Source organism: Polypterus senegalus, chromosome 2, assembly GCF_016835505.1.
Source record: "Polypterus senegalus isolate Bchr_013 chromosome 2, ASM1683550v1, whole genome shotgun sequence".
NCBI lineage: Eukaryota > Metazoa > Chordata > Cladistia > Polypteriformes > Polypteridae > Polypterus > Polypterus senegalus.
In genome coordinates, this window is record NC_053155.1 from 150951149 (window position 1) to 150978956 (window position 27808).

The 27808-nt window shown below is 36.7% G+C and overlaps 1 protein-coding gene across 1 annotated transcript in view; it reads right to left on the reverse strand.

Annotated features, from left to right (window-relative positions):
- The window catches only part of ubac2 (UBA domain containing 2), a 311947-nt gene that overhangs the window by 71359 nt on the left and 212780 nt on the right, over positions 1 to 27808 (reverse strand). The window contains exon 6 of the mRNA XM_039744818.1: positions 4416 to 4463. Within this exon, the coding sequence (XP_039600752.1) occupies positions 4416 to 4463 (48 nt within the window). The remainder of the gene's footprint in view (positions 1 to 4415; positions 4464 to 27808) is intronic.

Sequence of the window (27808 nt, forward strand, 5' to 3'; positions counted from 1 at the left end):
TGTTTTAACAATGTGTTTACATAGATTATTGTAGACACGGAACACACATGAAATGTATGTGTTCCAAATAATGATCTACTAGTTCCCCTCTAAAAATCCAACACTCCAATCCAAGATAATCAAGGTTTGAGTTTGGGGAACTTCTTACCCGTTCTGCAGTGGTGGGGAGATGGTATAGCAGGCTGCTTGCTGCTTTTGCTGAGTTACACATTTACAAGAAAAAAAGACACTGACGGAGAGGTACGAAGGGATTTAAGGTGGGCCAGATTTACAAGTTTTTTCGTAGGCATTGGTAATTCTAGCGTTAAATATTTAAAGAAAATATATGTATTGGCCAAATGCACAATATTTTATTTTTATTTTCAGTAAATTCAATCCCCTAGCAGGAGACTCTATGCACATTCCGGAAGATGTACATGCATAACAAATGGAGACTATGGGCAAGCTTAGTAGTAAGAGCCCATTCTGTGTTGCTTTGTAGACCTTCTAATGCCAAATAAGCATGTGCAATATACATGTTCAGTTCAAGTAAAATTAATAGGCAATGAGTACTGTGGCGTTGTATCTAAGTCACTGAACTTACCATTTTAGTTCCCACCTCTGACTCTTTGTATGACCCTGAGAAAGTCACTTAACCCATCTGTGTTCTAACTGTTAAAAAGTGAAAGTAAGCAACTGAGTAGTGTATCCTGACCATGTGTGTCACCAATGAAAATTGTTCTAGTCAAATTATAATAACCGTTATGCAGTATATTTCAATAAGTTATAATAATCGAGTATTAGTATTAATAAGTTCTCAAGTCGATTCCAGACTTGCTTCCTGCCTTGTGCCCAGTGCTGCTGGTATAGGCTACTGCTCCACATGCCCCTTGTGATGGAGTAATCAGGTTTACAAATTGAATGGAAGAGTACATGGAAGTTCTTGAATCGTTTCTATGATTCTGGTTTATAAAATATTTCAACAATTCTTATAAAGTCCTAAGTAATTTAGATAAGCTCTTTCTTGTAGAGAGTTATAATAATTATACAAAATATTATAGTATGATTACATGACAAGCTCCTCTCAAGATATTTCAAATTTCTAAAAACAACAAAATCTTTACTTGTCAGGGCCCTAAATATTTGAAGTCACTGCTGATAAAAATGAGAGCCCCAGAAAAAAAGAAACATTTTTAAAAAATATTCTCTCCTTCACAGTGTTAAGATGGTACAGGCACTTGGCATTCTTAGTTCTTTTCTGTTCTTTTACTCCATTTTTGTCTTGATGGTGTCTTGTCCTGATTTGACTAAAAGGCACATTTAGCTCTCAATTGCTATGATAAATCACTCCTGTATTTGAGATTCAAAGTCCTAGACTATATATATTAAAGAGAAAACAAATGTAAAGGAATTTATCTCACAAAGTTGATTGCTAATACACAGATGAGACAGATATTGCTCCAGAAAAAGCTACCACAGTTTTTTGTTTTTATTTGTGAAACTCAGCTGGCATGCACACTGACTTTAGCGACCACAATGGTTCGCTGGATATTATGGAGTTGCATGACAGCAAGTCTGATGAATTACACTGTTGGATCAATTCTCAATGAAACATAAAATACTGCTGTATCCTCTGCATCACGGGGATTTTGCTGAAGCCAAGTATTTCCAAAATGATTATTTATCCTGCTGGGTCTACAATTTATTACATGGCCAATTTTTTAGGTTGTCAGTTTACAGTCACAGGTGATGGGTGTAGATCATTCCCCAGTCAATTTATACATGGAGTTCTGCCAGGTTCTATTTTAGGTATAATTTTATTTATATGATGCCTTTAGTGTTGATTCCATGTTTTTCTCAATTTATCTTACAAGACAAGTGAATGGAATAAATTGGTAAATTCGTATAACTGCATTCAGAATATTTAGCTTCTGGATGTACTAAACGTTTCTTTCTTTAAATAGGAAAGATGCAGTGATCTAATTTGTTGGCTGCCAACAGGAGTCAGATACCATTGTATTAAAGCTGGACCCTTTTGTGTTTAACATACTTCCAGTAAGAGGTAGGAAATCTAGAGGTATTGTTTGTAAATTAAGCTCTGAACCACATAGAGGTAAAATTTTGTGAGATTCTTTGCAAGATATATTTAAATTATGGCCATTCCTCACTTTCCCTGACTCGGGAAAGAAAATACATGTTTTCATTGTTATCATTTGTATTTCTAAAATGCCTTATACAGTGATACCTTGAGATACAAGTTTAATTCGTTCAGTGACCGAGCTCGTAAGTCAAAATGCTCGTATCTCAAATCAATTTTCCCCATTGAAAGTAATTGAAATGAGATTAATTCGTGCTAGCCCCCAAAAAACCACCCCAATTTTTTGTTAAATGTTTTCAACATAAGAAAAATGTATTTATAATGAACAAATATTGGATACAAACAAATAAAACCTAATACATAAAAGAGAATCTAAAGAAATAAACAGATGCTGGTGAAGCCGATTAGCATATTGTAATGTTGTTCACTTTTGCTTAACTCGATTTTCTTCTTCATTAGTTTTTTCTTTTTTTCCACGCTTTCGTCACTTTCATTCTCAAGGCGTTTCAATAGAAACCTGTCCAAGGAGCTTTGTTTAGTCCTCCCCTTTAGAATGTTTCTGAAATGAGTTAGGCAAGTGTCATTAAATAGCGCCGCTGCACGATCAGTTGCAACTGGTCTTTCTTTTCAATAAAGCCAAGAGTTAAGCAAGTGTCACTAAATAGTGCCACTGCATGAACAGTTGTAACTTTTTCAGGGTTTCTTTTCTTTAAAGTTCAAAACTTTTTCCCACATTGCAAACACTTCCTTTATCTCACTTTAAGAGATAACCTCCTCCACGATACAAATCTCCTGCAGAATCTCTGTATGTTGCCGTGTCTGTAGTTCCGTCAACTCCTTCATCGTCAGTTCCTCGGAATTCTCTTTGATGGCTCATATTTCGAATTTTGGCTCGTAACTCAAGGCAAAAAATCGACCTAGTGACGGCTCATATCTCAAAAAACTTGTACGTTAGTGGACTCGTATCTCAAGGTACCACTGTATTTGAGTTTGAACTCTGCCAATATATCCTGCTGAAGCTTCGGTACTACATTGGAAAATGAAGTACTCCACTGTTTACCCGTTGTCTATATGATTACATTTAACATATTACTCATCATAAATATAAACTGTTGGGAGGCCTAGCATCTAAATGTATTACAAAGACATATATTTTTTTCAATTGACATAAAACACACTTACTGGTTATACCTAGAGCTAGTAAAATAAAACTCCAACTAAAGACCAACTTATGTTTAAGGAGCAATTGATTATTTTTTAATTAGCCACTGATTGATGCTTTACTGTTTAAAACTGGTGTTGTTTTATATATCTTGTGAAAGAGTACACCTCACTATTAGTGTGTCACAGCAAAAACTAAATTACAGCAGAAAGTCTCCAGATAAAGAGTTAGGAGTATGAGAGGAGGGCATTTGAGGGTGGTATGTTAAGAACATACTGAACATTCCAAAATAATCAAAGGAAAGAGGAATGCAGCCCAGCAGAAGACATTTATTTAAAGATAGAGTGAGGCCTGGGAGAGCAAGATAAAATCCCAAGAATTTATGGATCTTATGGCCACCAGTTGAGGAACATTTGATCAGGATACCCATTCTGGGATGAGTCCAAAGAGGACAGACAAGAGGCTTCTGTAGCTCATGCTTTGCGAATGAAGAGGACTAACTTTGACCCAAGTCTTTAAGCTCAACTGAAAGTTCAATGGAAGTGGTTCACCAGGAACCACTAGAGGGAGAGGTTCTTATTAGGTGGACCTGTAACTTAAGTTGGGTCACTTTGGAACCAGGAACTGATTCCATTTCTTAGTCATGAGTAACAACAGATTTAAAGTTGCTCACACTGGATTTGGAAGGAGAATAAATTCAGGGTAAATGCTTAATTAGCATGAAAAATGTGAGTGAGACAGATGGCTGGTGAAGAAGGAGGGACATTTTGCAGTGCCAGAGAATGAGAGAATTAAGCAAGTGTGTAAGGATTCAAGATCAGGTCTATAGTAGCAACAGATGTTCTTGGTTCTTTCATTGCATTTGATACTTTATTTTCTCCATATGACATAAACTTCTAGTTATGTGTGTTAGTAAATATACACACTATGTTTGGTCTTCTTGGCATCATTCTGAACATGTAGGGTAAACATGATGGCCTTATCATATTCACATCCTTTTACAAATTTCTTTCTTATGGGCTTTTTCTATGCTTACACCTTGTTTTTAGTTTATTTATTCTATTAAATATATTAATATGTCAATGTTATATAAATAAAAATAATTATTACTATACCTTCCAATACATCATTTTTACCATTTTTTTTTTGCCTGCTGTAACATTCTATACTACTTACCAGTCCACTAAGTGCAATTATCCACATGAATGGACTTGATAACAGAAGCTGTGAAAACATAATAAAAATGTAAAGGGTGAGTGAAAACAATTTGAAAAATTTCACAAATTTAATATAAATGTTAAAAAAAATGGCACAAAACAGGTTTATAAATTGTTAAAAATGCAAGACAATACACAACATTTATGACTCCACAAAGGTGTGTATGACACACTTTAGGACATGCTTTATCTCCATGGCTCAGTTATTTAAGCAGACATCTGTGGCTTATCCATGACTCCATCACAAACTCATTTTCTTGTTTGTTCACTAAGTATTCATGTTAGGTAGTCAGCTCCAATCCTGGAAGTCTGCAGGAAGTCTTTCATTCAAACTCATCCAGCTAGTGACTTTCTATTCATCTATCTCTGTGGATTCCATATTGAAGCATCTCTGACACATATAATCAAAACCTACTTTAAACAATCCTACTACCAGCTTACTTGTCATTTTGCTTTATATGGGCCACAGGCCCAACCCATTAGAAAGAACTTAATTTGCAAAGACAAAAGGTCATCAGAACCACTTACAGTTGCGCAATATATCTAAAATATCACCTCACTTTGTTTCTCATCATAACTAATTGATAATCTCGAAACACAATCATTTATTTATATCGATATTTATTCATGATTACATATGCATTACCTAGATTACACGCAAAGTAAAATGAGTTAAAGACACCTAAAAATATAGGAAAAAGTGTTAGTATTATATAATATTTGTTGCAATAAATTGCTATATGAATGGATGGATGAATAGTAATTTTCTCAAACTAAATAAAGAGAAAACTGAAATTTTAGTAATTGGCAATAATGGATTCAGTGAGGTTATCAGAAATAAACTTGATGCACTAGGATTTAAAGTTAAGACGGAAGTAAAAAATTTAGGGGTAACCGTTGACTGTAATCTGAATTTTAAATCGCATATTCATCAGACCACTAGGACAGCATTTTTTCACTTAAGAAACATAGCTAAAGTTAGACCTCTTATATCATTGAAAGATGCGGAGAAATTAATTCACGCTTTTGTTTTCAGTAGACTAGATTACTGTAACGCACTCCTCTCAGGACTACCCAAAAAAGACATAAATCATTTGCAACGAGTGCAGAATGCAGCTGCTAGAATCCTAACTGGGAAAAGAAAATCCGAACACATTTCTCCAGTTTTGATGTCACTACACTGGTTGCCTGTGTCATTCAGGATCGACTTTAAAATACTGCTTATGGTTTATAAAGCCTTAAATAATCTCGCTCCATCTTATATATCGGAATGCCTGACGCGTTATATTCCAAATCGTAACCTTAGATCTTCAAATGAGTGTCTCCTTATAATTCCAAAAGCTAAACTTAAAAGAAGTGGTGAGGCGGCCTTCTGCTGTTATGCACCTAAAATCTGGAATAGCCTGCCAATAGGAATTCGCCAGGCTAGTACAGTAGAGCACTTTAAAACACTGCTGAAAACATATTACTTTAACATGGCCTTTTCATAACTTCACTTTAACTTAATACTGATACTCTGTATGTTCAATTCTTCATAATAATTATTCACAGTGGCTCCAAAATCCATACTGACCCCTACTCTCTCTTCTGTTTCTTTTTCCGGTTTCCAAGCCACCACCACCTACTCAAAGCATCATGATGCACCAACATTGATGGACTGAAAGCCACAAGTCTACGTGACCATCATCATCAGGTCCTTCCATGAAAACCCTAAATACAAAGAGGACTGTTTGACTTATGTTAGGTAGATTGCCCAGAGGGGACTGGGCGGTCTCTTGGTCTGGAACCCCTACAGATTTTATTTTTTTCTCCAGCCTTTGAAGTTTTTTTTTGTTTTTTCTGTCCACCCTGGCCATCGGACCTTACTCTTATTCTATGTTAATTAATGTTGACTTATGTTTATCCTTTATTGTGTCTTCTATTTTTCTATTCATTTTGTAAAGCACTTTGAGCTACATTTTTTTGTATGAATATGTGCTATATAAATAAATGTTGATTGATTGATTGATATAGGTAAAACTGCATTAAGCTACATTTAATTATGATAATGATGTGGAAATAAAAAAATATAATAAAATTAAATGTATTACCAGGAACACGACGGGGATGTAGCAGATTATCATTCCATTACATCTTTATGGTATGCCATGTTCAATGTTTACATGTTATTCTTAAACTGATGATGTATACATTAAAATAAAATGAATAATAGTTGGCCCAAAAGTTGATAGGATTCCTTATTTTTGATATAAAGCAGGTGTTCAAAACCTCATTGACCTAGGTCAAAGTGTTTTCAAGTTATCGTGTTTACACACAGACACACACAATGACATAATTTCAAATATGGTATTTTCAGACTCAGGAAGGTCTAAAACGTGCACAAGTCCTATTCTTTCTCTATAGTACGTATACAAGAAAGTAAAAAGGCGCTCCTTGGGAAGACAGACAGACAGAAATTGCAGAGTTACAAACAAGATTGAGCAGGGACCCTTATCCAGCCAGGAGGACAGTGCAATGGAAGGACCGGGAAAGACTGTTGAATATTTTATCCCCCAATACGCTGGTTTAGGATTTCCACACAGACACCTGCATAACATGTTGGGACCCGTAAGCCCTGTGGGGAAGAGCTGTTGGGTTCTTAAGTATGCTAACAAAGATACAAATAGTACTAGGGTGTTGTATCATGTTAGTCATTATGAATATAGTGAGAACTCAAGCAAAATGACACCTTTTATTGGCTAACTAAACAGATTACAATTTGCAAGCTTTTGAGGCAACTTAGACCCTTCTTCAGGCAAGATGTACAAATATAAATGTAACAAGAATTATCAATGCGTAATTACCAAAGAGTAGGTATGCACTAAGTGCAAAGTTATTAGAATTGCATGTACTTATACAATTTCACAGTACAGGATGTCAGTCACTGACACAAAATATTGACATACCTGTAGTTTCACTGTTTGTTAAGATGTAGGCTACGCCAACTTAGTATAATTCTGCACACAGGGAACAATATCTCCTTGGCTGAGGACTGACTCATTATAAAGACTGATGCCAAGGGTAGAAAAAACCGTGCATTGTGCTCCTTGCACCAATGCAGTTCTCTCAGTCTATAACTGAATGTGCTCCTCTGTTTAGGTAAAACCTCGTTTGGGGATAAGAGTCATTGTCCAGGACAGTAAGCACCTCCTGAGTGACCTTTGTTTTACCACTAACTCCAGCAGGTCCTGCCAGATTCCTAACACTGAACCAGCTTTTTTAATCAGTTATTTAGTCTGTTGGCATCACCTGCACTCATGCCATTTCACCAGAACACTACTGCATATAAAAAAATACTGGCCACTACAGATTTCTTGATAACATGTAAAAGTTTCTTACACTAAACAATTTTGACTTCCACAGGAAATAGAGGGGACTCTGATCCTTCTTGTATAAAGCCTCTGTGTTATTACTTTACTCAAGCTTTTCATTCAGATGCATCCTGAGGTATTTGTACAGTAAACCCTCGTTTATAACGGTTAATCCGTTCCAGACTCTACTGCGATAAATGAATTTCTGTAAAGTAGGATTCTTTATTTATAAATCGAATATTTTCGCAGTTAGAGCATACAAAACCTGTTTACTACCTTCTAAATACATTTTTTAACATTATTAGAGCCCTCTAGACACGAAATAACACCCTTTAGTCAAAACTTTAAACTGTGCTCCATGACAAGAAAGAGATGACAGTTCTGTCTCACAATTAAAAGAATGCAAACATATCTTCCTCTTCAAAGGAGTACACGTCAGGAGCAGAGAATGCCAGAGAGAGAGAGAAATGTAAACAATCAAAAATCAATAGGGCTGTTTGGGCTTTTAAGTATGCGAAGCACCACCAGACAAAGCAGCTGCAAGGAAGGGAGCAATGTGAAGGTAGTCTTTCAGCATTTTTTAGAGGAGCGTCTGTATCCTCTAAGCCAGTGTGCGAACAGCCTCTCTGCTCATACCCCCTCCGTCTGCAGCAGAGAATGTCAGAGAGAGTGAGAGAGACAGAGAAAAGCAAACAATCAAAAATCAATACGTGCTGTTCGGGCTTTCAAGTATGCAAAGCACCGCGTGGGAAGCATATCGTATGCCATTGAGGAGTTTTATTTAATACGTAATATGTGGGTAGCTTCTCAGCCATCCGCAAATAGCGTCCCTTGTATGAAATCAACAGGGCAAACCAACTGAGGAAGCATGTACCATAAATTAAAAGACCCAATGTCCACAGAAATCCTCAAACCAGTGAAAAATCCGTGATATATATTTAGATATGCTTACATTTAAAATCTGCGATGGAGTGAAGCCGCGAAAGTCGAAGCGCGATATAGCGAGGGATCACTGGATTTCCTTTCCACCTCCACATCTTCGCCAAATAAGTCTGCGATTATCTCGTTTGTCTTACTGATGTTGAGCTGCAGGTGGCTCAATGTGCATCATTCACTGTTCAGTTTTCACCATTCACTAGTTCCTTGTGTTCATTCTCCTACCCACTGCTGACGAACCAAACTATGGCTGTTTCACTGGAAAATTTCTGCAGATGGCATGAGTCAGCATTGTATTTAAAGCCTGTCGTGTACAGTGTAAACAGGAAGGGAAGCAGTATAGTTTCCGGTGGAACCCCTGTGCTACTCATGACCATGTCCAATACACAGTTTTTAAACCGTAAACCATGCTCTGCCAGTTAGGCAGTCCATTATTCAATACACAGTGGTAGCATTAACCTTCATTGACCAGAAGTTCTTTCCTAGCAATTTGGGCTGTATAGTGTTGAATGTACTAGAGAAGTCAAAAATCAGCTGCCACTCGATGTTATATATCCTCTGGCTATACTACATTTTTCCTTCTATTTTAATACAGTATATTAAAATAATGGGCCTATTTATGTATTTACCTCTTAATATTTCATGTTGAGTGCATTCTGTACATTTGTCTTATTGTGATTGTGTTGGCTGCAGTAAAAAATGCATTTTCCCCCTGCGATCCATTTAGTATGCACATATGTACTGTATCTATCTAGTGAAAACTGACATTTTTTTTACCAAAATAAAGTAATTCCCCAATAACATTTACCTTTTTTCTAGATGATTTTTCAGGCAAGATGAGCTCATTTTTAAAGGTAGTAGCTACTTTTCTTAGTGTTCCATGTAGGTCTGCTTTTTGCTGCTCCACCCTCAAGCTTCATTTTTTTGATTATGATTATTTATAAGACATGTACTATTATTACTGTACTTGTCACAACCTATTCTCTTTTCTGCCAATGCCCATGCTTTCACTTCCTCATTCATTTTTGCCTGTGTTTCTCCAAACATTTTTCCTCATCCCCTACTAACCCATATCTCTCACTTGCAAAACCCGAATGCTCTTTTAATCACAACAGGTGATTCAGGGCTCACTTCTATTTTAAGTTTTTTAACATAGACTTAACGATGGCCAATTCCACTTAAAAGAACAGGGAGGCAACCACACAGGTGAAGAAACAGGGCAGGCTGATAACGTGGGTGATGTGATGTGATGAGAAGCAAAAGGATGTCAGCTAGTTGAGTTGGCATTTCCTTACATTTAAGAAGTCATTACAAATTGCCTTAATATGTTGTAAGAGCTGCAAGATGAGAAAAACATTTGTGTCAAAAAAGTTTTCTTTTTAATTTCTGTTGGAGAGTCTTTTTATAACAACTATGCCACAAGTCATGATTTTAATAAAGAAGCATACATAAGCATCAAGATGTCCATCCAAATGATTTAAGACTCACTTTTGTATTTAGTAGATTCGGCCTAATGTGTATGATATGTTCATTTGAAGCCACATCTTACAGCATGCAGTGCTTTTGTCTGAAATATTCATATCTTATTATGGCTTTATATAGACTGCACTGAACTCTGCATAAGAGCAGGGATACCTGGACACAATCATAAGCAGGCAGGGTGGGGTAGTGATCAACATGTGCCACACTTAGCCTAACCATGAGCTGCTCCACATGGCTTTTTGGAAGTTGGTTTGACAGATATGTGAGACATGGATTTTACCATTATTGCTGGGATAAAAGCTACTACTTGTATAGTAATTTGAAAAATACTGCCAAGATATAACTGGTCTCGCTTCTAGATGCAACATTGACTCAGGAAAGCGACAACTGATTAGGAGTAGTATTTCTCTACTGCTTATGGAGAGACCCTGAATGGATGTGGAGAAACTCATAAAACCCTAGCTTGGTCATATACAATTGGAATATCTACCAATAGATAAGATTAAAACCTACATTTTTTGTGTACATGCACACACAGTATAAACTACTCTGCTCAGATCACCTTTTTAGAGATTGTAGGGTATCATCTACTAAATCTGTACTATTTCAAGTAGAATTCCATGCTCATGGAGAGAGTGAGGACACAAGTTTCAAGATACAGTGGTGTGAAAAACTATTTTCCCCCTTCCTGATTTCTTCATCTTTTGCATGTTATTCACACAAAATGTTTCTGATCATCAAACACATTTAACCATTAGTCAAATATAACACAAGTAAACACAAAATGCAGTTTTTAAATGATGGTTTTATTATTTAGGGAGAAAAAAAAAATCCAAACCTACATGGCCCTGTGTGAAAAAGTAATTGCCCCCTTGTTAAAAAATAACCTAACTGTGTTGTATCACACCTGAGTTCAATTTCTGTAGCCACTCCCAGGCCTGATTACTGCCACACCTGTTTCAATCAAGAAATCACTTAAATAGGAGCTGCCTGACACAGAGAAGTAGACCAAAAGCACCTCAAAAGCTAGACATCATGCCAAGATCCAAAGAAATTCAGGAACAAATGAAAACAGAAGTAATTGAGATCTTTCAGTCTGGTAAAGGTTATAAAGCCATTTCTAAAGCTTTGGGACTCCAGCGAACCACAGTGAGAGCCATTATCCACAAATGGCAAAAACATGGAACAGTGGTGAACCTTCCCAGGAGTGGCCGGCCGACCAAAATTACCCCAAGAGCGCAGAGACGACTCATCCGAGAGGTCACAAAAGACCCCAAGACAATGTCTAAAGAACTGCAGGCCTCACTTGCCTCAATTAAGGTCACTGTTCACGACTCCACCATAAGAAAGAGACTGGGCAAAAACGGCCCCCATGGCAGATTTCCAAGACGCAAACCACTGTTAAACAAAAAGAACATTAGGGCTCGTCTCAATTTTGCTAAGAAACATCTCAATGATTGCCAAGACTTTTGGGAAAATACCTTGTGGACTGATGAGACAAAAGTTGAACTTTTTGAAGGCAAATGTCCCGTTACATCTGGCGTAAAAGGAACACAGCATTTCAGAAAAAGAACATCATACCAACAGTAAAATATGGTGGTGGTAGTGTGATGGTTTGGGGTTGTTTTGCTGCTTCAGGACCTGGAAGGCTTGCTGTGATAGATGGAACCATGAATTCTACCGTCTACCAAAAAATCCTGAAGGAGAATGTCCGGCCATCTGTTGTCAACTCAAGCTGAAGCGATCTTGGGTGCTGCAACAGGACAATGACCCAAAACACACCAGCAAATCCACCTCTGAATGGCTGAAGAAAAACAAAATGAAGACTTTGGAGTGGCCTAGTCAAAGTCCTGACCTGAATCCAATTGAGATGCTATGGCATGACCTTAAAAAGGCGGTTCATGCTAGAAAACCCTCAAATAAAGCTGAATTACAACAATTCTGCAAAGATGAGTGGGCCAAAATTCCTCCAGAGCGCTGTAAAAGACTCATTGCAAGTTATCGCAAATGCTTGATTGCAGTTATTGCTGCTAAGGGTGGCCCAACCAGTTATTAGGTTCAGGGGGCAATTACTTTTCCACACAGGGCCATGTAGGTTTGGATTTTTTTTTCTCCCTAAATAATAAAAACCATCATTTAAAAACTGCATTTTGTGTTTACTTGTGTTGTATTTGACTAATGGTTAAATGTGTTTGATGATCAGAAACATTTTGTGTGACAAACATGCAAAAGAATAAGAAATCAGGAAGGGGGCAAATAGTTTTTCACACCACTGTACATTGAACACAGAGGGTTGTCAGGGAGCTAACTAGAGAAGCACATGAAGGGAGATAAGTTCTAGTAGTGCTCTGGCTAGACCTTGTCAACACACAGTAATCTGTGCTCTATAAACTGGCCCATGAAATCATAGGTAAGATCAACAACCTCATTTTACACTATTATAAAAACTTAATTTTGAGTCACCTCAATTACATCACAGTGCTGTTAGCTGCTCTGGACAACTGGATGCTATATTAGTCATGATCATGATGGCCAAGTCAATGGAGGTGGAATGCTAGAGCACCCTCTTAGCCACCTGTAAGATTACTTACGGATGATTTGATGCCAATATCTACATCAGCGGCAAGATACAAATGGATCCTTCTAAGCCTGGAAAAACTCAGTTTGGCAGAGATTTGCATCAAAATGTGCAAATATAGATTTTCAGTGCTTAGAAAAATCAAAGTGGCTGACTAGCTCTGTTTAATTTTGGGGAATACCAAATATTCTTAATCGAACAAGAATCTCACTGTACAGTATAAACATAACAATGACCTTGAATACTCACAGAGGAAAAAAGAAAATTTAAAAAAACAATCTGATAGAAAGAAGATGACGATAAAGTTTGAATGCACCTTAAAAAATGAAGGGAAGGATAAGAAGAAGGGACTAAGCACAGAGGAACAGCGGACTACTGAGTAAGGAATTGATCACTTTAAACAAATTGCTTATTTTGGCTGCGAGTTCAAATGATTTGGAAAATCCCCAAGGAAAAGTGGAAGGCAGGCATGTACCATGTACCCAAGCAATGACTCGGGCCGGTAATTTTACATCCATTTCAAATTCAAGGTAAATGTTTGAGTGTTGTATATGTGCAATATATGTTAATAGAGTCAAATGTAATTCTTGAAAATTAGATGCACATAGGACTCTACTATAAATAACCTTGAGAGGGGGTCTAAAGCTGTTTCACAGGTGGGAGGATAACAAGTGCAAATTTAGAAGTATGGAGTGATTACTAAGTTTGTGGAAAGAACAGAGCCAGGGTCCAGGGAAAGTAAGAAAGGGGATGTTCTGAACTACCTACCATGGTGCACAAGAGCGCGAGCAATCCCATCAAAGAGACAGGGGTTTAAGTCTTATTGGTTAATTTTACCTGTGTTTATTTTTACCCTAAGTTCTGTTTTTTCTTTATTTCTCCCTATAATTATTTGTGTTTCTGTTTATTGTTAAGGTACCAGTGAATTTTACTACAATTAACAATCCACACTTACTGTGAGTTTTACTTTGCCTTTTGATGAAGCAGTTGCTGGTGCTTGATAATTGAGGGTAGTGAAATGTTTAAAGAGTTTATCCTGTATGGATAAAAAGGTTCTAAAACCATAACTTTTTTTACTAAATGTTTATAATTTTATTTTAAAAGCTTTGTATTTTTTAATCAATTACTTGATTTATTTTACTTGCAGAAGGCAGGGTAACTAATAAACCATGAAATGTAATAAAAATTATAAAAAACTTCTACCAAAAAACAAAACAGACATTTAGAAGATTACATGTAGATTTCAAGAACTCATAGATTGTCTTCTGGCCTTATATTTTTTGTGATTATAATAGGGCTAAGTACTTATTGCAACTTAGTACTACTGTCCTTGTATGTCTAGATGTTCACAATATCAGAAAGTCACTTCAATTGAAGTCCCCCAAGACAAATGCAAGGAACATGCCCGATTCTGGGAAGTTCTGTTCACTAAAAATGTAAATATTTTGAAGTTTTTTATTTTTATTTTATTTGCCTTGTAGTTAATAATCTTGGAGTACAAGAAGAATTCTGCCCCTCATAATTTATTTTGTTTAGTTTTAAGATTGTGTTGATACTGCAGCTGTTTAAAATGATGACCATCTGTACTTCTCTATTTACTGGTGAAGACCTTACAGTATCTGTATTTTTTATTTAGTTCTAATCATCATTGTGGAAAATCTTAGCATAATGAGCCAAAATACATTTTACCTTGTGGTTTATCTTTTGCTCACATGATTTATGCTATTTGTGTAAAACCACTGAAAACAAATAATCGTGAAATGTACTTTGCTACAGTGACAAATTCTAACCAGAAAATAATATATAAATATAACTAAGAAAATTTGGATTTACTGTGTCTAACTGTAAACTAAAACCAAGTTACTAAAAAATATTTTATTTTGTGAATTTGTTAATTAACATAATCAGTCATTTATAACTATTACATTTTTTACAAGTTTTATTATGCTTTGAAGTATTGATGTGATTTAAATCTTGAAGAAAAGTATCTGTTGGGTGAGCGCACTTCACCATAGCATGTGCTACATGGAAATAATAACAGTAATTGTAAAGGCTGTCTGATATAATCACGGATTCTTTCATGTTCCATTAGCTAGGCATCAAGCTTGGTTACAAGTAGAATCTCTTTCAAAAAGCCAACTGATACTATGTTATTCTGGTCCTGACAATGATAATTTTCAGAAGTAAAAAAAAGCATAAATGAGACAGTGAAAAAATGACAGAGATCTTTCTGTACTAACAATTGTACAGGTTATTCAAATTATAATTATAATAAAATGCTATGGTCTGTCTGTCACATGATTACTTGTGAACTACTGGGGCTAGAACCTCTTGGTCATAATCAAAAGCTTATGACCTGATAAGTTCAGAAAATTTAACAAATTTAGCTAGTGGAAACCTCAGCAAAGTAAATTGTGGTTGTGTGTTTATTACAGCAAAGTGATCAACAAAGTGACATGGTAGAAACAGAAAGAAGAACAGCAAAATCTCCTTAGCGTCAAGCAAATCGCAGAAACCAACTACATAATGAACAATAAAAATGCAATACAAAACTAATGAATAGTTTTGACTACTGTGAATGAGCAATCATATGTGGTATTTTTATTTGCTGAAAGAGCAAGAAGAGCAGCAACATCTGCTGAGAATCACACAAGTACCACTATTTATCAAAGTTACATCAGACACTGATCAATGTCAAGCTACATTTCTTTTCCTGTTAAAAAATGTACTGCCAAGACAAAAAAGTTCCACTTGCTGTAAATGAACCACCAAAAGTAATGAAATGCACTAATGACATATAGTGGACCAGAAAGAAGTTACTATTTTGAATACATAAAAAGTATCAGCAGCTGTTTAGCTATATCTGGTTTTTTTTTGGCAACCAGGAGGCCATTAAGGACAGAAAAGCAACCTGTGGTTGTGTGTGGGGTTTTGTACAAAATAGCTGACAACCCAGGGCTGAGAGAAGTCATTCAGTGAGCTCTGACAGTTACCTTATGAGGAATGTGTTGTGATCATTGCACACTGAGCTGATGAGATTTTTCTTTTCCTACCAACTATCTTAATTTTGTCCAGAGGAATCATGTACTTGAGCATACAGGTATAAAATATGAGGAGGGGCATTTAAGACAGAAGCCATTATTTACCTCTTCATTTACAGATTCATGGAGTTCTACTAAGTTCAGTAGTGGAAGCAGAGAACCTTGACTACTATTAGATGTATCTGGAGAAGATTTTGCAACCATATAGGTATTTGCAGACCAAATAATTCTGAAGGACTAAATGGTTTCATTTTTCGTATGTTCTAACAGACCACTAGGAACCTTCCTAGATAACAGCTGCAAACCATGAGGAAAATATCAAAATTGACAGAAGATGATATAATGAGTACTTTGTGGTAGTTCTGAGGAACTCTAATGGGGTTTTAGTTCTTTAAAACATCAACACTTTTCACTGAGTATGGAACTTGAATTTTAAAAAGTGCGACTTAAACATAATGAAGTAAGAGCTGCCAGCTTCAGTAGGTAAATGAGTGAATAAAGCTCCATATCCCCAATACCCCCCATCCCCCATAGGAGAAATGTGCATGTTAAAAACCCTTTTGTAAGGTAAGTACTAGGAAATGAAGAATCAAGTCAAAATGGATATCACAAGGAATTGATAGTGGAAACACATCATAGCCCCTACCCTGACACTCTGCTTCTAAGATGAAGAGTAATTCAGGATCTAGATGGTGGAATAGGGGAGGTAGTTGTAAACAGTTGGTTAACATAATTGAAAACTGATTGCGGCACTTTTGTCCAGATTAACATCTTTCTACATTTTCTAGTAGGAAAAGTTATGCGAAATCTCACTATACCAAAGTTTTTAATACTTTGATAATAATGACAAAGCCAACAAATCTTTGCACTTGTGTTGCACTCTCTGGAGGGAATCAGTTGACTATAATAGTAATTTGGAATTGCTCTTTGCTTAAACCTGTTCTAGTAATCTCATAGCCCAAAAATAATTTTCTATCCTTATGGAATTCACACTTTTGTAATTTGTTCAGACGCAGACCATGCAACACCTCATGATATGATTAATATGAGTGTGTAAATATTTGGAGAAAATTTATATCATCATTATATACTATTACATTGATTTGTAATAGATCCCTAAAGATATCATTAACAAATCATTGAAGTCCCAGCATGGTAATCTGCTAATCCATACAGTATGACCCTACTAGCAGTATTAAACACTTCCCTACTTCCCTCTAATCCATGCATAAACATAAACCTTAATCCTTTTCTACACAAAAAAATATGGTACCAATGAGACTGTTACAAACTTTAATGAATCCAGTCTGTAGGTTTTCATTAATGTATTGTTCAATTCTCTTTTGTTCTGGCCACAAAACAGCAAAAAGGAAAGTGTGCACTAGGCAGTAATTCAAAAGCACAATCATATTTTCAATATGGTGGTAATGTCAGGGCTGTTTACAAATTATATCTGTAATATTTTGCGTATTCAGGAAACACAATAGTAACTTCATTACACATGATAAGCTTTAGTAAAATCTGGGAAACCAAAAACTACTTGTGATATAGAGGACTGGGTCATAAAAAGGTCAGTATTTCTTCTTGAAAGAGACCAAAACGCACAATAACTGCCTGACTAGTACAGTATATTCTAACTTACCCTTAAAAATCTGCATATTGTAGTAAATATTGTCAATATATTGCAAAATGTCAAAAACCAGGAAATTGTAAGCACAGGCAAACAAAGGCAAAACCATAGTCACAAATCAAAAGTAAAAAGTTAAGAAAATACAATTAATTTTTAAATAGCATAAATGCATGCAGGTGGCATGGTGGCACAGTGGTAGCGCTGCTGCTTCGCAGTTAGGAGACCTGGGTTCGCTTCCCAGGTCCTCCATGCGTGAAGTTTGCATGTTCTCCCTGTGTCTGCGTGGGTTTCCTCCAGGCGCTCCCGTTTCCTCCCACAGTCCAAAAACATGTCGGTTAGGTGGATTGGCGATTCTAAATCGGCCCTAGTGTGTGCTTGGTGTTTGTGTGTGTACTGCGGTGGGTTGGCACCCTGCCTGGGATTGGTTCCTGCCTTGTGCCCTGTGTTGGCTGGGATTGGCTCCAGCAGACCCCCGTGACCCTGTGTTCGGATTCAGCGTGTTGAAAAAATGGATGGATGGATAACTGCATGCAATGAGAGGGCTTATTCGCAACTCCGGTATAGAAGCGTACAAATGGTGACCATTTAATTCAAAGAGAATTAGCACAGGAGTTGCATATTATGCAAGTATCCTTCCAGCAACCACAGCGTTCCAGATGATGTGTACAAAAATGGCTCAAAGTAAAAAAAAAAAAAAAAACAAAAAACATTTTGAACAATAATTTTTATAGGAGAAATATAAATAGAGGAAAAAAAATGATAATTACTTTTATCTTAACAACCAGTAACAGCACACTGCATGATAAACTTGCAGTCAATACACTTGCACATTTAGCATTTGCTTGCTCAGACGTAGACGCGCTTGCTGCTTCCTGAGCAGCTCTTCTTTTCTCTGCCCTAGTGGCCTGCTTCTTCTCTTCTTTCGTCAGAATCTTTTTGAGTTAAAACTGATTAAGTCAGTGTTTGTGTTGCAATTACTTAGATAGATAGATAGACAATCTCCTCAGTCTGTCAGTGGAGCAGGACAGTGACAAAAGTCTGTCACTGAAGCTACTCCTCTGCCTGGAAATGACACTGTTCGGTGGATGCAGTGGATTCTTCATGATTGACAGGAGTTTGCTTAGTGCCCGTCGCTCTGCCACAGATGTTAAACTGTCCAACTTTACTCCTACAATATAGCCTGCCTTATAAACAAGTTTGTCCGGGCTTACTTAGACTTTGGAGGTTTTCTTTAATTTCTCACTTAAGCTGGCACTTAAGTCTTCAATCTGCCTCAAGAATGAATTAAGATATGAAGAGGTAGGGGAAGTGACAGCAAAGGTGGTAGGGATGAGAACAGTGCTCATACACATGTGCCACACGGCTGCCCTGCTGGCCGCTGCTGAGAGTTGATTCTACAATAAAATAAAATAAAAATAAAAAGAGGGAAAACCTTGGAGGTCAATCATCACCCCGAAAGCAAATAGTAGACATTATGTAGTATATGTGTACCAAATTTCAGGTCAATATGTCAAACGGTTTGCGAGCTACAGGTGATTTACAATCCTGGACAGAGAAACGAACAGCAACAGTAGTGTATTACAGTGATTCCTCCTCGATGTGTGTACAGTTACACTAAACATATGTACATGTACTAAGTACGTAGATAATTAGTTATGGGTACTCACCAACAATGACACGACGACTTGTCCGATAACGATGAGTTTAATTTTAACAAAGGAGAGCATTACAGCTCTTTTAAAGGAGCCTTTTCAGGAGACTGTGTAGCACCGCCATTGTCGTCTGGAGTTTCTTCTTCCACTGAAGGTGTACTAGGCGGTGTTTTGCAGGTAAGGAACATCGTGATGGGCAGTTGCTGGCGCTGCTTTTTCATTTGTGTAAGGAGGTTTTTCTGTGGCGTCATCAAGAGCATTTCTAAATTGCAAAGAACTAATCATTTGTGGGTCCCATTCTTCAACTGATATCTGGATATCTTTTGCCATTCGTAGAATGATTGTGAGACGCTCGAGAGTTAGGCTGGCGTCTTCTTCCTGTGCTGGGTCCAATTTGTTTCTTATCTTCCTCGCTCGCTGACTTGGTCATGTTGGCCAAATCTTCGTCGCTCAGAGTCTCGGAGTGGGCACGAGCAACTCATTGATGAAACTTAACTCTTTAAACAGCGAAACACATTGATGCTGAATGAGATTTCCTGGTTAACACAAAGCAGAACTGAATTCTGCACTTCGTCACTAACCAATCAGCACCCAGGAACTTAACCGCATGCTCTTATTGGGTAGCTTCTCAGCCATCCCCCAATAGCATCCCTTGTATGAAATCAACTGGGCAATCAAACTGAGGAAGCATGTACCAGAAGTAAAAAGACCCACCGTCTGCAGGAACCCGTGAACCAGCGAAAAATCCGCGATATATATTTAAATTTGATATAAAATCCGTGATAGAGTGAAGCCGCGAAAGTCAAAGCACGATATAGTGAGGGATTACAATATAGCAGTGCTAGAATGGATTACTGTATATATAAAGACTAGCCACATAGAATGCCTGACGCCGAATACTTTTTTGCTGCACTTTAAGTAAACGTCACAATTAAAGAAAAAGTGAAATTTTAATGGAACACTTTTTTCATGCAAAGAGCATCACAATTACTGCAATTACTACTACCGCGGAGAAGTAGTGTGTTAAAGAAGGTACGAAAAAGAAAAGGAAAAATTTTAAAAATAACGTAACATGGTTGTTAATGTAATTGTTTTGTCATTGATATGAGTGTTGTTCTCATATCTATCTATATATATATATATATATGTATCTATATATATATATATATATGTTCTCATATCTATCTATATATATATATATATATCTATGTATCTATATATATATGTTGTTCTCATATCTATCTATATATATATATCTCTATCTATCTATCTATCTATCTATCTATCTATCTATATATATACCCGCGCTTGGCAGCGGAGAAGAAGTGTGTTAAAGAAGAAAAGAGAAAGAAAAGGAAACATTTTGAAAATAACGTAACATGATTGTCAATGTACTGTAATTGTTTTGTCACTGTTATGAGTGTCGCTGTGATATATATATAGCAAAATACCCGCGCTTCACAGCGATGTCATGTGTTAAAGAAGTTATGAAAAGAAAAGGAAACATTTTAAAAATAATGTAACATGATTACCAAAGTAATTGTTTTGTGTATTTGGCGGCAGCGTCACAAAGTTGTTTTCGGCAGCTGCATCAGAAAATGTACCACGACGTCTGACACGCCTCCTTTTTACTGTTTTCTCAAAGCTTGGATTGCTGCTGTCATATATACACACACACACACACACACACACACACACACACACACACATACATACATACATATATATATATATATACATATATACACATACATATCTTCATATCTACATATCTATATACATATCTACATATACATATATATATATATATATATATATATACATACATACCTATCTACATCATATATACACACATACATACATACACACACACAAATTATATATATGTGTGTATGTATGTATGTATGTATGTATGTGTGTGTGTGTGTATATATATATACACATACATATACTTGTGTGTATGTTTGTATGTGTCTATATGTGTGTGTATAGGTTTGGTCACTGAGTGCAAGGGAAAAATAATAAATTATAGTCTATAAGTTATTAAACAGTAAAACATTAACGTTTTAAGAAGTACAGGTACATTGAAATTACATTTTCTATGTCAACGCGTTCAAATTTGTGCCTCTGGTAATGTGCCTTACCGGCATTTAAAGAAAATTAGTTTTGTGTCCTCTGCAGTGTTAAGAGAGAAAGGCTTTGGTTTGGGATAAAAGGAAAAAGGTGTAAAGAAAGGAAAGTTGCCTTTTTCTTTTATATAGTATAGAGATGTGTTTGCTGGCGTTATGATCGCCTTTTGACGACAGTCGCGGTGGGTCTTGTGTAGACTGGTGAGACGCCCCGCCATTAATCGGCTGTGATGGCACTGTCAGTCCTGCACTCGTGTGCGTGTCTTCATAATCGAGGTGCGTGTCTTCTTAATAATTTTCGTGGTGTAGAAAAGGGGTCCGTGTTTGCACTTGTCTGGGAGGAGGGGAGGACTTAAGGCAGAAGCGCAGTCAGCGTCTCAAAGGCCGGCACAGCTATGCGCGCGCGCGCGCTGGCTGCTCGACTTTTGCTGGGCAGGAGACCCCAGTTTGCAGACACGTTCATGATATCAAAAGTCTCAGCTCTTTGGAGGTCATTCATATATATATATATATAGCAAAATACCAGCGCTACGAGCGGAGAAGTAGTGTGTTAAAGAAGTAATGAAAAGAAAAGGAAACATTTTAATAATAACGTAACATGATTGACATTGTCATGAGTGTTGCTGTCATATATATGCCTGCCTAAATAAGTCACCCTCGCTTTGCTCTTACTTTTTACCGTTCATTTAATCATGGCTAGTGGCGGAAAAATTATAAAATGGAAGGAGGATGGCTTTACCAAAACAATTATTGATGGCGAATCGATTATTCATAAAGCTTGAATTGGTGATCTGTTTTTCTGTGTTAACCTCATATTTTTCATACTTCTTCTCAAACTAAGGTGGTGCGAGGGTAAAATGAATCGGGATGCGCTGATCAATGTAATCCGTGTACCAGGAAATCATGCATTGACAAAAGCTCCCATTTGCTTGTAATGCAAAGTGTGATTAAATGCATTATTTTTTAACTCGTTATGGAGCACATGCATCGAAGCTTCTCGGCTGTGCTTGTGCTAAGAAAAGGAAAGATTTTAAAAATAACGTAACACGATTGTCAATGTGACCTTTTGTAAGTAGTGCCTGGAGGATTCAGTGTGTAGAAACTCTAGAGACAGCGTGTGTATTAACTTGTGGATTTTTCTGTGAGTATTTGGTGGCAGTCTGACGAAGTTGCTTGAAGACAGCGTTAGCTGGAGCTCAGCTCAGAGCAAAATGAGGTGGGAGGGGAGATGATGGCGTGACTCCCCACCGCCTTAACTGTCAATCCCCACAAACACAGTCTCTCGGAATTTGCATAAGCACACCCCTTCACCTACAATTTTAACTTAGTTACAAAGTGATCAAAACTCTCGTTTATATCCTGCGTCCTCTCATTAAACTTGTATCCCGCATTACCTGTGGGTATGTGAAATGCCAGCGGTAGCCTGTCTATGAACTTAATTTAAAGTTTAGGTTTACACCTTGCTTTCTTTCCGAGCTGGCAACACTCATGAATATGGTAATATATGTCACTCGCTCACTTCTTATTGTTTCGCTGCCTTCTCAATTATATAATGCATGTTTTCTTAAGCGCTTTTTGCAGGTCTTCCTGGTTTTCTACGCACTGCGTTGACAGTCAGTTCACGTGATTATGTGGGAGGCGTGATGATGTCACACAAAACTCCGCCCCCCCCACGTCATTCCAGCTGAACTCCATTACAGTTAATGGAGAAAAATACCTTCCAGTTATGACCATTAGGCGTAGAATTTCGAAATGAAACCTTCCCAACTTTTGTAAGTAAGCTGTAAGGAATGAGCCTGCCAAATTTCAGCCTTCTACCTACACGGGAAGTTGGAGAATTAGTGATGAGTGAGTGAGGGCTTTGCCTTTTATTAGTATAGATAGCATAACAAATGACACTGAATGCAAAATATTATTTCAAACTCAATACAACTGGTAAGACAAATAATTAAATCTTTCAGTTTCAAGCCTGGGAACAATTTTTGCAAGATGATTATAAAACAAAAGAGACATTAGAAATTATGAAGTATAGTCTTAAATTTGGGGGTTTACAGACCTCCATAATTCAGGAGCTCCACTGGACAGCCAATTGGATGTCATGTTTTTGTTGCTGGTTAACTTGACTTGAGTCAGATTACTACTCTCACAACCCTAATGTTAACCATGGTGTAACCAGGAGTATCATGTAACATCACTGACATATAATGCAAAATGACAACCACCTCAATGAAGCAAAGCTCTTGAGATCCATGCTATTTCATGAATAGTCCAATTGATGTTGTTGACAGTCGCCTGTTGATAATTTTCCATTAACAAACACAAAGATGTCTACACCAGTCAGGAGCACATTAAATAATAAAAACGACAGCATGAAGAAGCAGCTTTTGCAACATTAGTTACAGGTGCTAATGATACATCTACTGCTGCTACATTAAAGTAAGAGGTTAACTGGAGTAATAATACCATTATCTGTAATAGTTTCGATCATGAACAATTATCTGATGTTATATTACCTAGCTGGCACAAGGCTAAGGATTATTTATTGCCAACATATAGACCTCACAACCTCTACACATTTTTAAAGGCTGCTAACATTATTCAACATATGAAGTGCTCTGAGTCCAGCTGCACTGAAGACACATTTGTACATTTCAGCAACATACAGGTTTTTTTACTTACTAATTAGTTATTAGATTAAATTCGGAACTTTGACATACAAAAAGAGTAAATAGCTCAGATGAGCTTCAACTGTTGGTTAATTTTATTGGTAGCTAAGTGATTACTGGTTTATATATTGTTATCTGATGTCAGTGAAAGGACAGAACAAAGTTTGGATAAATTTATTGGTGTAGATGATACTGTCACATGATAATTTTTTTTTAAATACCTAAAAATTCTGTTTCATTTTGACCTTGCATTTACAACAATACATTTATTAAACACATTCAGTAGTAGTAGAGCAGTAGTTTTTATTTTACTATTAGTAATTTGTAATTATTACAATTAGTAGTAATAGAAATATTATTTATTATTATTATTATTATTATTATTATCAGTAGTAGAAACAGTAGTAATATTAAAATTGTTTTTGTTTGCATTGCATCATATCACAAGTGATACATTGGCTATATCAAGTAACAATAAGTAAACGTACATTAATACTCAATTACTTACACAATTACTTGTAGATGGACGGTGTAATTTGCAAAATATGTTTGAAAGCAGGATCTTTTAACAAAACGACCACATGGAATTACTGAAAATTGGACCATCTCAATTTAAACCATAAATCTCATATCAATTCAGTAACAAGACTTAAATATGTATTGAAAAAGACTAACAGAATCTAAGAAAAAACATTAAGACAGAAAAGAACATGTGCAGCGCAAATAAGCGACACCTACAGAGGTAAAACTTTTAATTGATAATGTTTTGCTGGTTATGAAAAGAAATTCTTCAAAGTTGGTGGTCCAGCATATCTGTGATCATGTTGACAAAAATGTGAAAATACAGAATAATTGGTAAAGTAAGAATGACTCCTTTAAGAACCTCATGTACATAAATTTAACAATTTAAACCGACATGTTAAAATAAATTAGAAGATCAGGATACCACACTTTGATATTCAATGAATCAACTGACTTAACAGTTTCAAAAATGTTAACTTTGTGCATTAAATTTAGGAATGAAAGTGAGTTTATTCATAAAACTGTGTTTGCTGGCATAATAATATTAACAGAATGTGACAGTTTATCTACCCTTGAGGCTATTCAACACTTTCATATGGAAAACAAGTTCAATTTAAACCAGATGATAATGTTTACCTCTGATGGCACATTAGTCATGCAGGGCAAATGATAAGGTGTAGCTGATCTTTTGTGGAAGTCCATTCCACACTAATCAGAGTAACATTGTGTGGCACATTATGAGGACTTGGGAAAAGATTATGCTTGGAAGAAAATTCCCCTGATGAGTGACACCAAGACTTTTCTATAGGACTATTTACACAATTTTCTGCAGCGTATCTGTTAAGAAGGTAAAATCTGAAGGATTTGTTAAAGTTAAGGAAGATGTGATTACATTTAAACCACTGTGACGGACAGCCGGGTCCCATGCCCGGTCAGGACGCCCCTGCTGTATATGTTCCGGGGGAGCCACCATGGACAGCTCAATACCTCCCCCGGGTCACTTGGTGGCAGCCTCCCCGGCCGTTATTCGTTTCCCCGTCTCCCACGTGACTCTATAGGACATGGAGTCCTCCACAGCCTTGTTGGGAGATGGGGTGGCCGCTAGGGGGTGCTGCCAAGAGCCAACAACCCGGTTGGACGAGTTATCAGCCCCACCCGGAGGTGCAATCAGGGCCAGCTGGTCAAGCACCTGGAACACTTCCAGGTGGGCTATAAAACGGGCCAGCTTCCCTTCATTCGAGGCCAGAATCGGGAGGAAGAGGAGGAGGTTGCCTGGGAGAAGTGGTGGTGCTAGGAAGGGTTGTTTGTGCTGTATTTTGTGCTTTTGGAACTGTGTTGGGCCTGTGGGACACAGGGAAGACGTGCCCCACGGCTGAAGAGAAAAAGAAAAGCCTGTTTGTTTTACACGTGCCTCTGTGTAAGTCTGTGCCAGGTCGGGCGCTATATAGTGCCTTTTACACCACTAAATAAGATTCAACATACTGATCAAAGAAAAATTAGAAACTGAAACTGTAAAGACATTTTCTGATATGGTTACATTTACTAAGCAACAGGATCACTTCATTCTAGGCCTCAAATGCTGACTGTAAAACAGGACTTAGTCTAATGAACAATATAAAAACAACATCTAGAAATGGTTTAGATGCCAAACATTTAAAAATCTGATAATTGCATTATTTTTAAATTCTGGACAAACTGTTACTGTTTATAGCATTTATAACTTATGAAAAACAGAAAAGATCACAAGACAAACTTTTTAAAAATCCAGTGAAAGTATAAAAAAAATGATGTTATTCCAGTTGTTAATTTTTTGATACTTAACATTAAATATGCAATACAGTAAAGAATATGTGTTAGTTTTTGTGTTATATACAGAAATACACTGCTAATACAACTTCTGTAAAATTGTGGGGTTTTACAATTTATTTTTCACACGAGCAAAAAGATTCATGCAACACGCCACAGCTTCGAAGGAATATTGATGGCAAGGACAGTTCACAAACTTTAAACTCCTACAACTGTTAGTGAGGAGCACAAAGCATTTCTCCACTGTGCCTTCCAAATAAATATGAATGTTTTAGTAGATGCAAAGTTGACAAAACTTTAAAGACTTCTAATCAAGCCAGTCACTCTACAGGACTCAACTCAACTTATAGTTTGGAATGAAGTTCCGTTTTTTGACTACAGGTGAATCTCATTACCTCTGAGCTTGGGTGAATCTATAAGGGGGAAGCATATAGTGGTACTTCCCACTCTAACAAAATCATGTTCCACCTCATTTGCTCCCCCCCCCCGTAAATATAATCTAAATCACAAAAAATTGTACGTAATAAGTAAGTTTCATATAAATTCTTTTTACATAAAGTAAGTCCTGCGCTCAGCCTTCCATGTACACGTCCCCCTCAGAGAACAAGGGTTTGCTCCACGCACCACTTGTGTCTCCTCATCCTTATTTTCTGCCGCTACGGATTTAACAGCATGCAATTCGAGAGACTGAGGTTGTATGTGTCGGATGAAGGAATGAGGTAAAAAAATAATTACTACATTTTCTCCTTTTCCTCTGGGTCTTTGTGGTGTGCGTGATTTGCAGCTAGGTGCTTTACTGAAGTTAACATTAAAGACAGTAAAGAACTAACTCTAAAGTCAAAACATAGCCCTGTGTTATATTACTTTCTACGTGTTATAATTTCATGTTATAAGTTTAAAGCATTTTATACGTTATGTTTATTATTTTTCCTGTTTTATGCATTTACCCTAATACTTAAAAATACTTGTCATTACACACTGCATTTTCATTTAGAGAACATTAAGTTGTTTACACGTTTCAAAGATGACACACTGCATTAGAGACAAGCCGCGGGCATGCAATGATCGTGCACATCGATTCTGCCTCCTCTTTCTTAGTTCAGTAATTTACATGGGTTTCTATAATCTCGCCAGTCTTTATGCTCTAACTATATTTTATATTCTATATACACACGATGCAATCACTATTTTTTCTTTGGTCCACATAATTAAAAAGACGTATTTTCTGTCTGAAGTACATCGAGGATGGCCTGTTCTTACAAATAGGCTAAATTACAAATATTGTACATGCTTACTGTATAGTAAGGATGATGTGCAACTAATGGATCTTTTAAACACATTTCAGATACATTTGAAAAGTTATGTAGTCTGCTTTGTAAAATGAAGGGAAAAGAGACTTAAAGAGCAAGTCAAAAATGTAACATATACTAGTAAATAAAATTATACAAAACAAAATCCTGGCATGTTTAACTGACATGGTTAAGTAAGAAGAGGTTAAAGAGAGTGCACAGTTTTCAGTCATCATGGATGAAACAAAGGTTGTTGATGGGGGGTGGATGT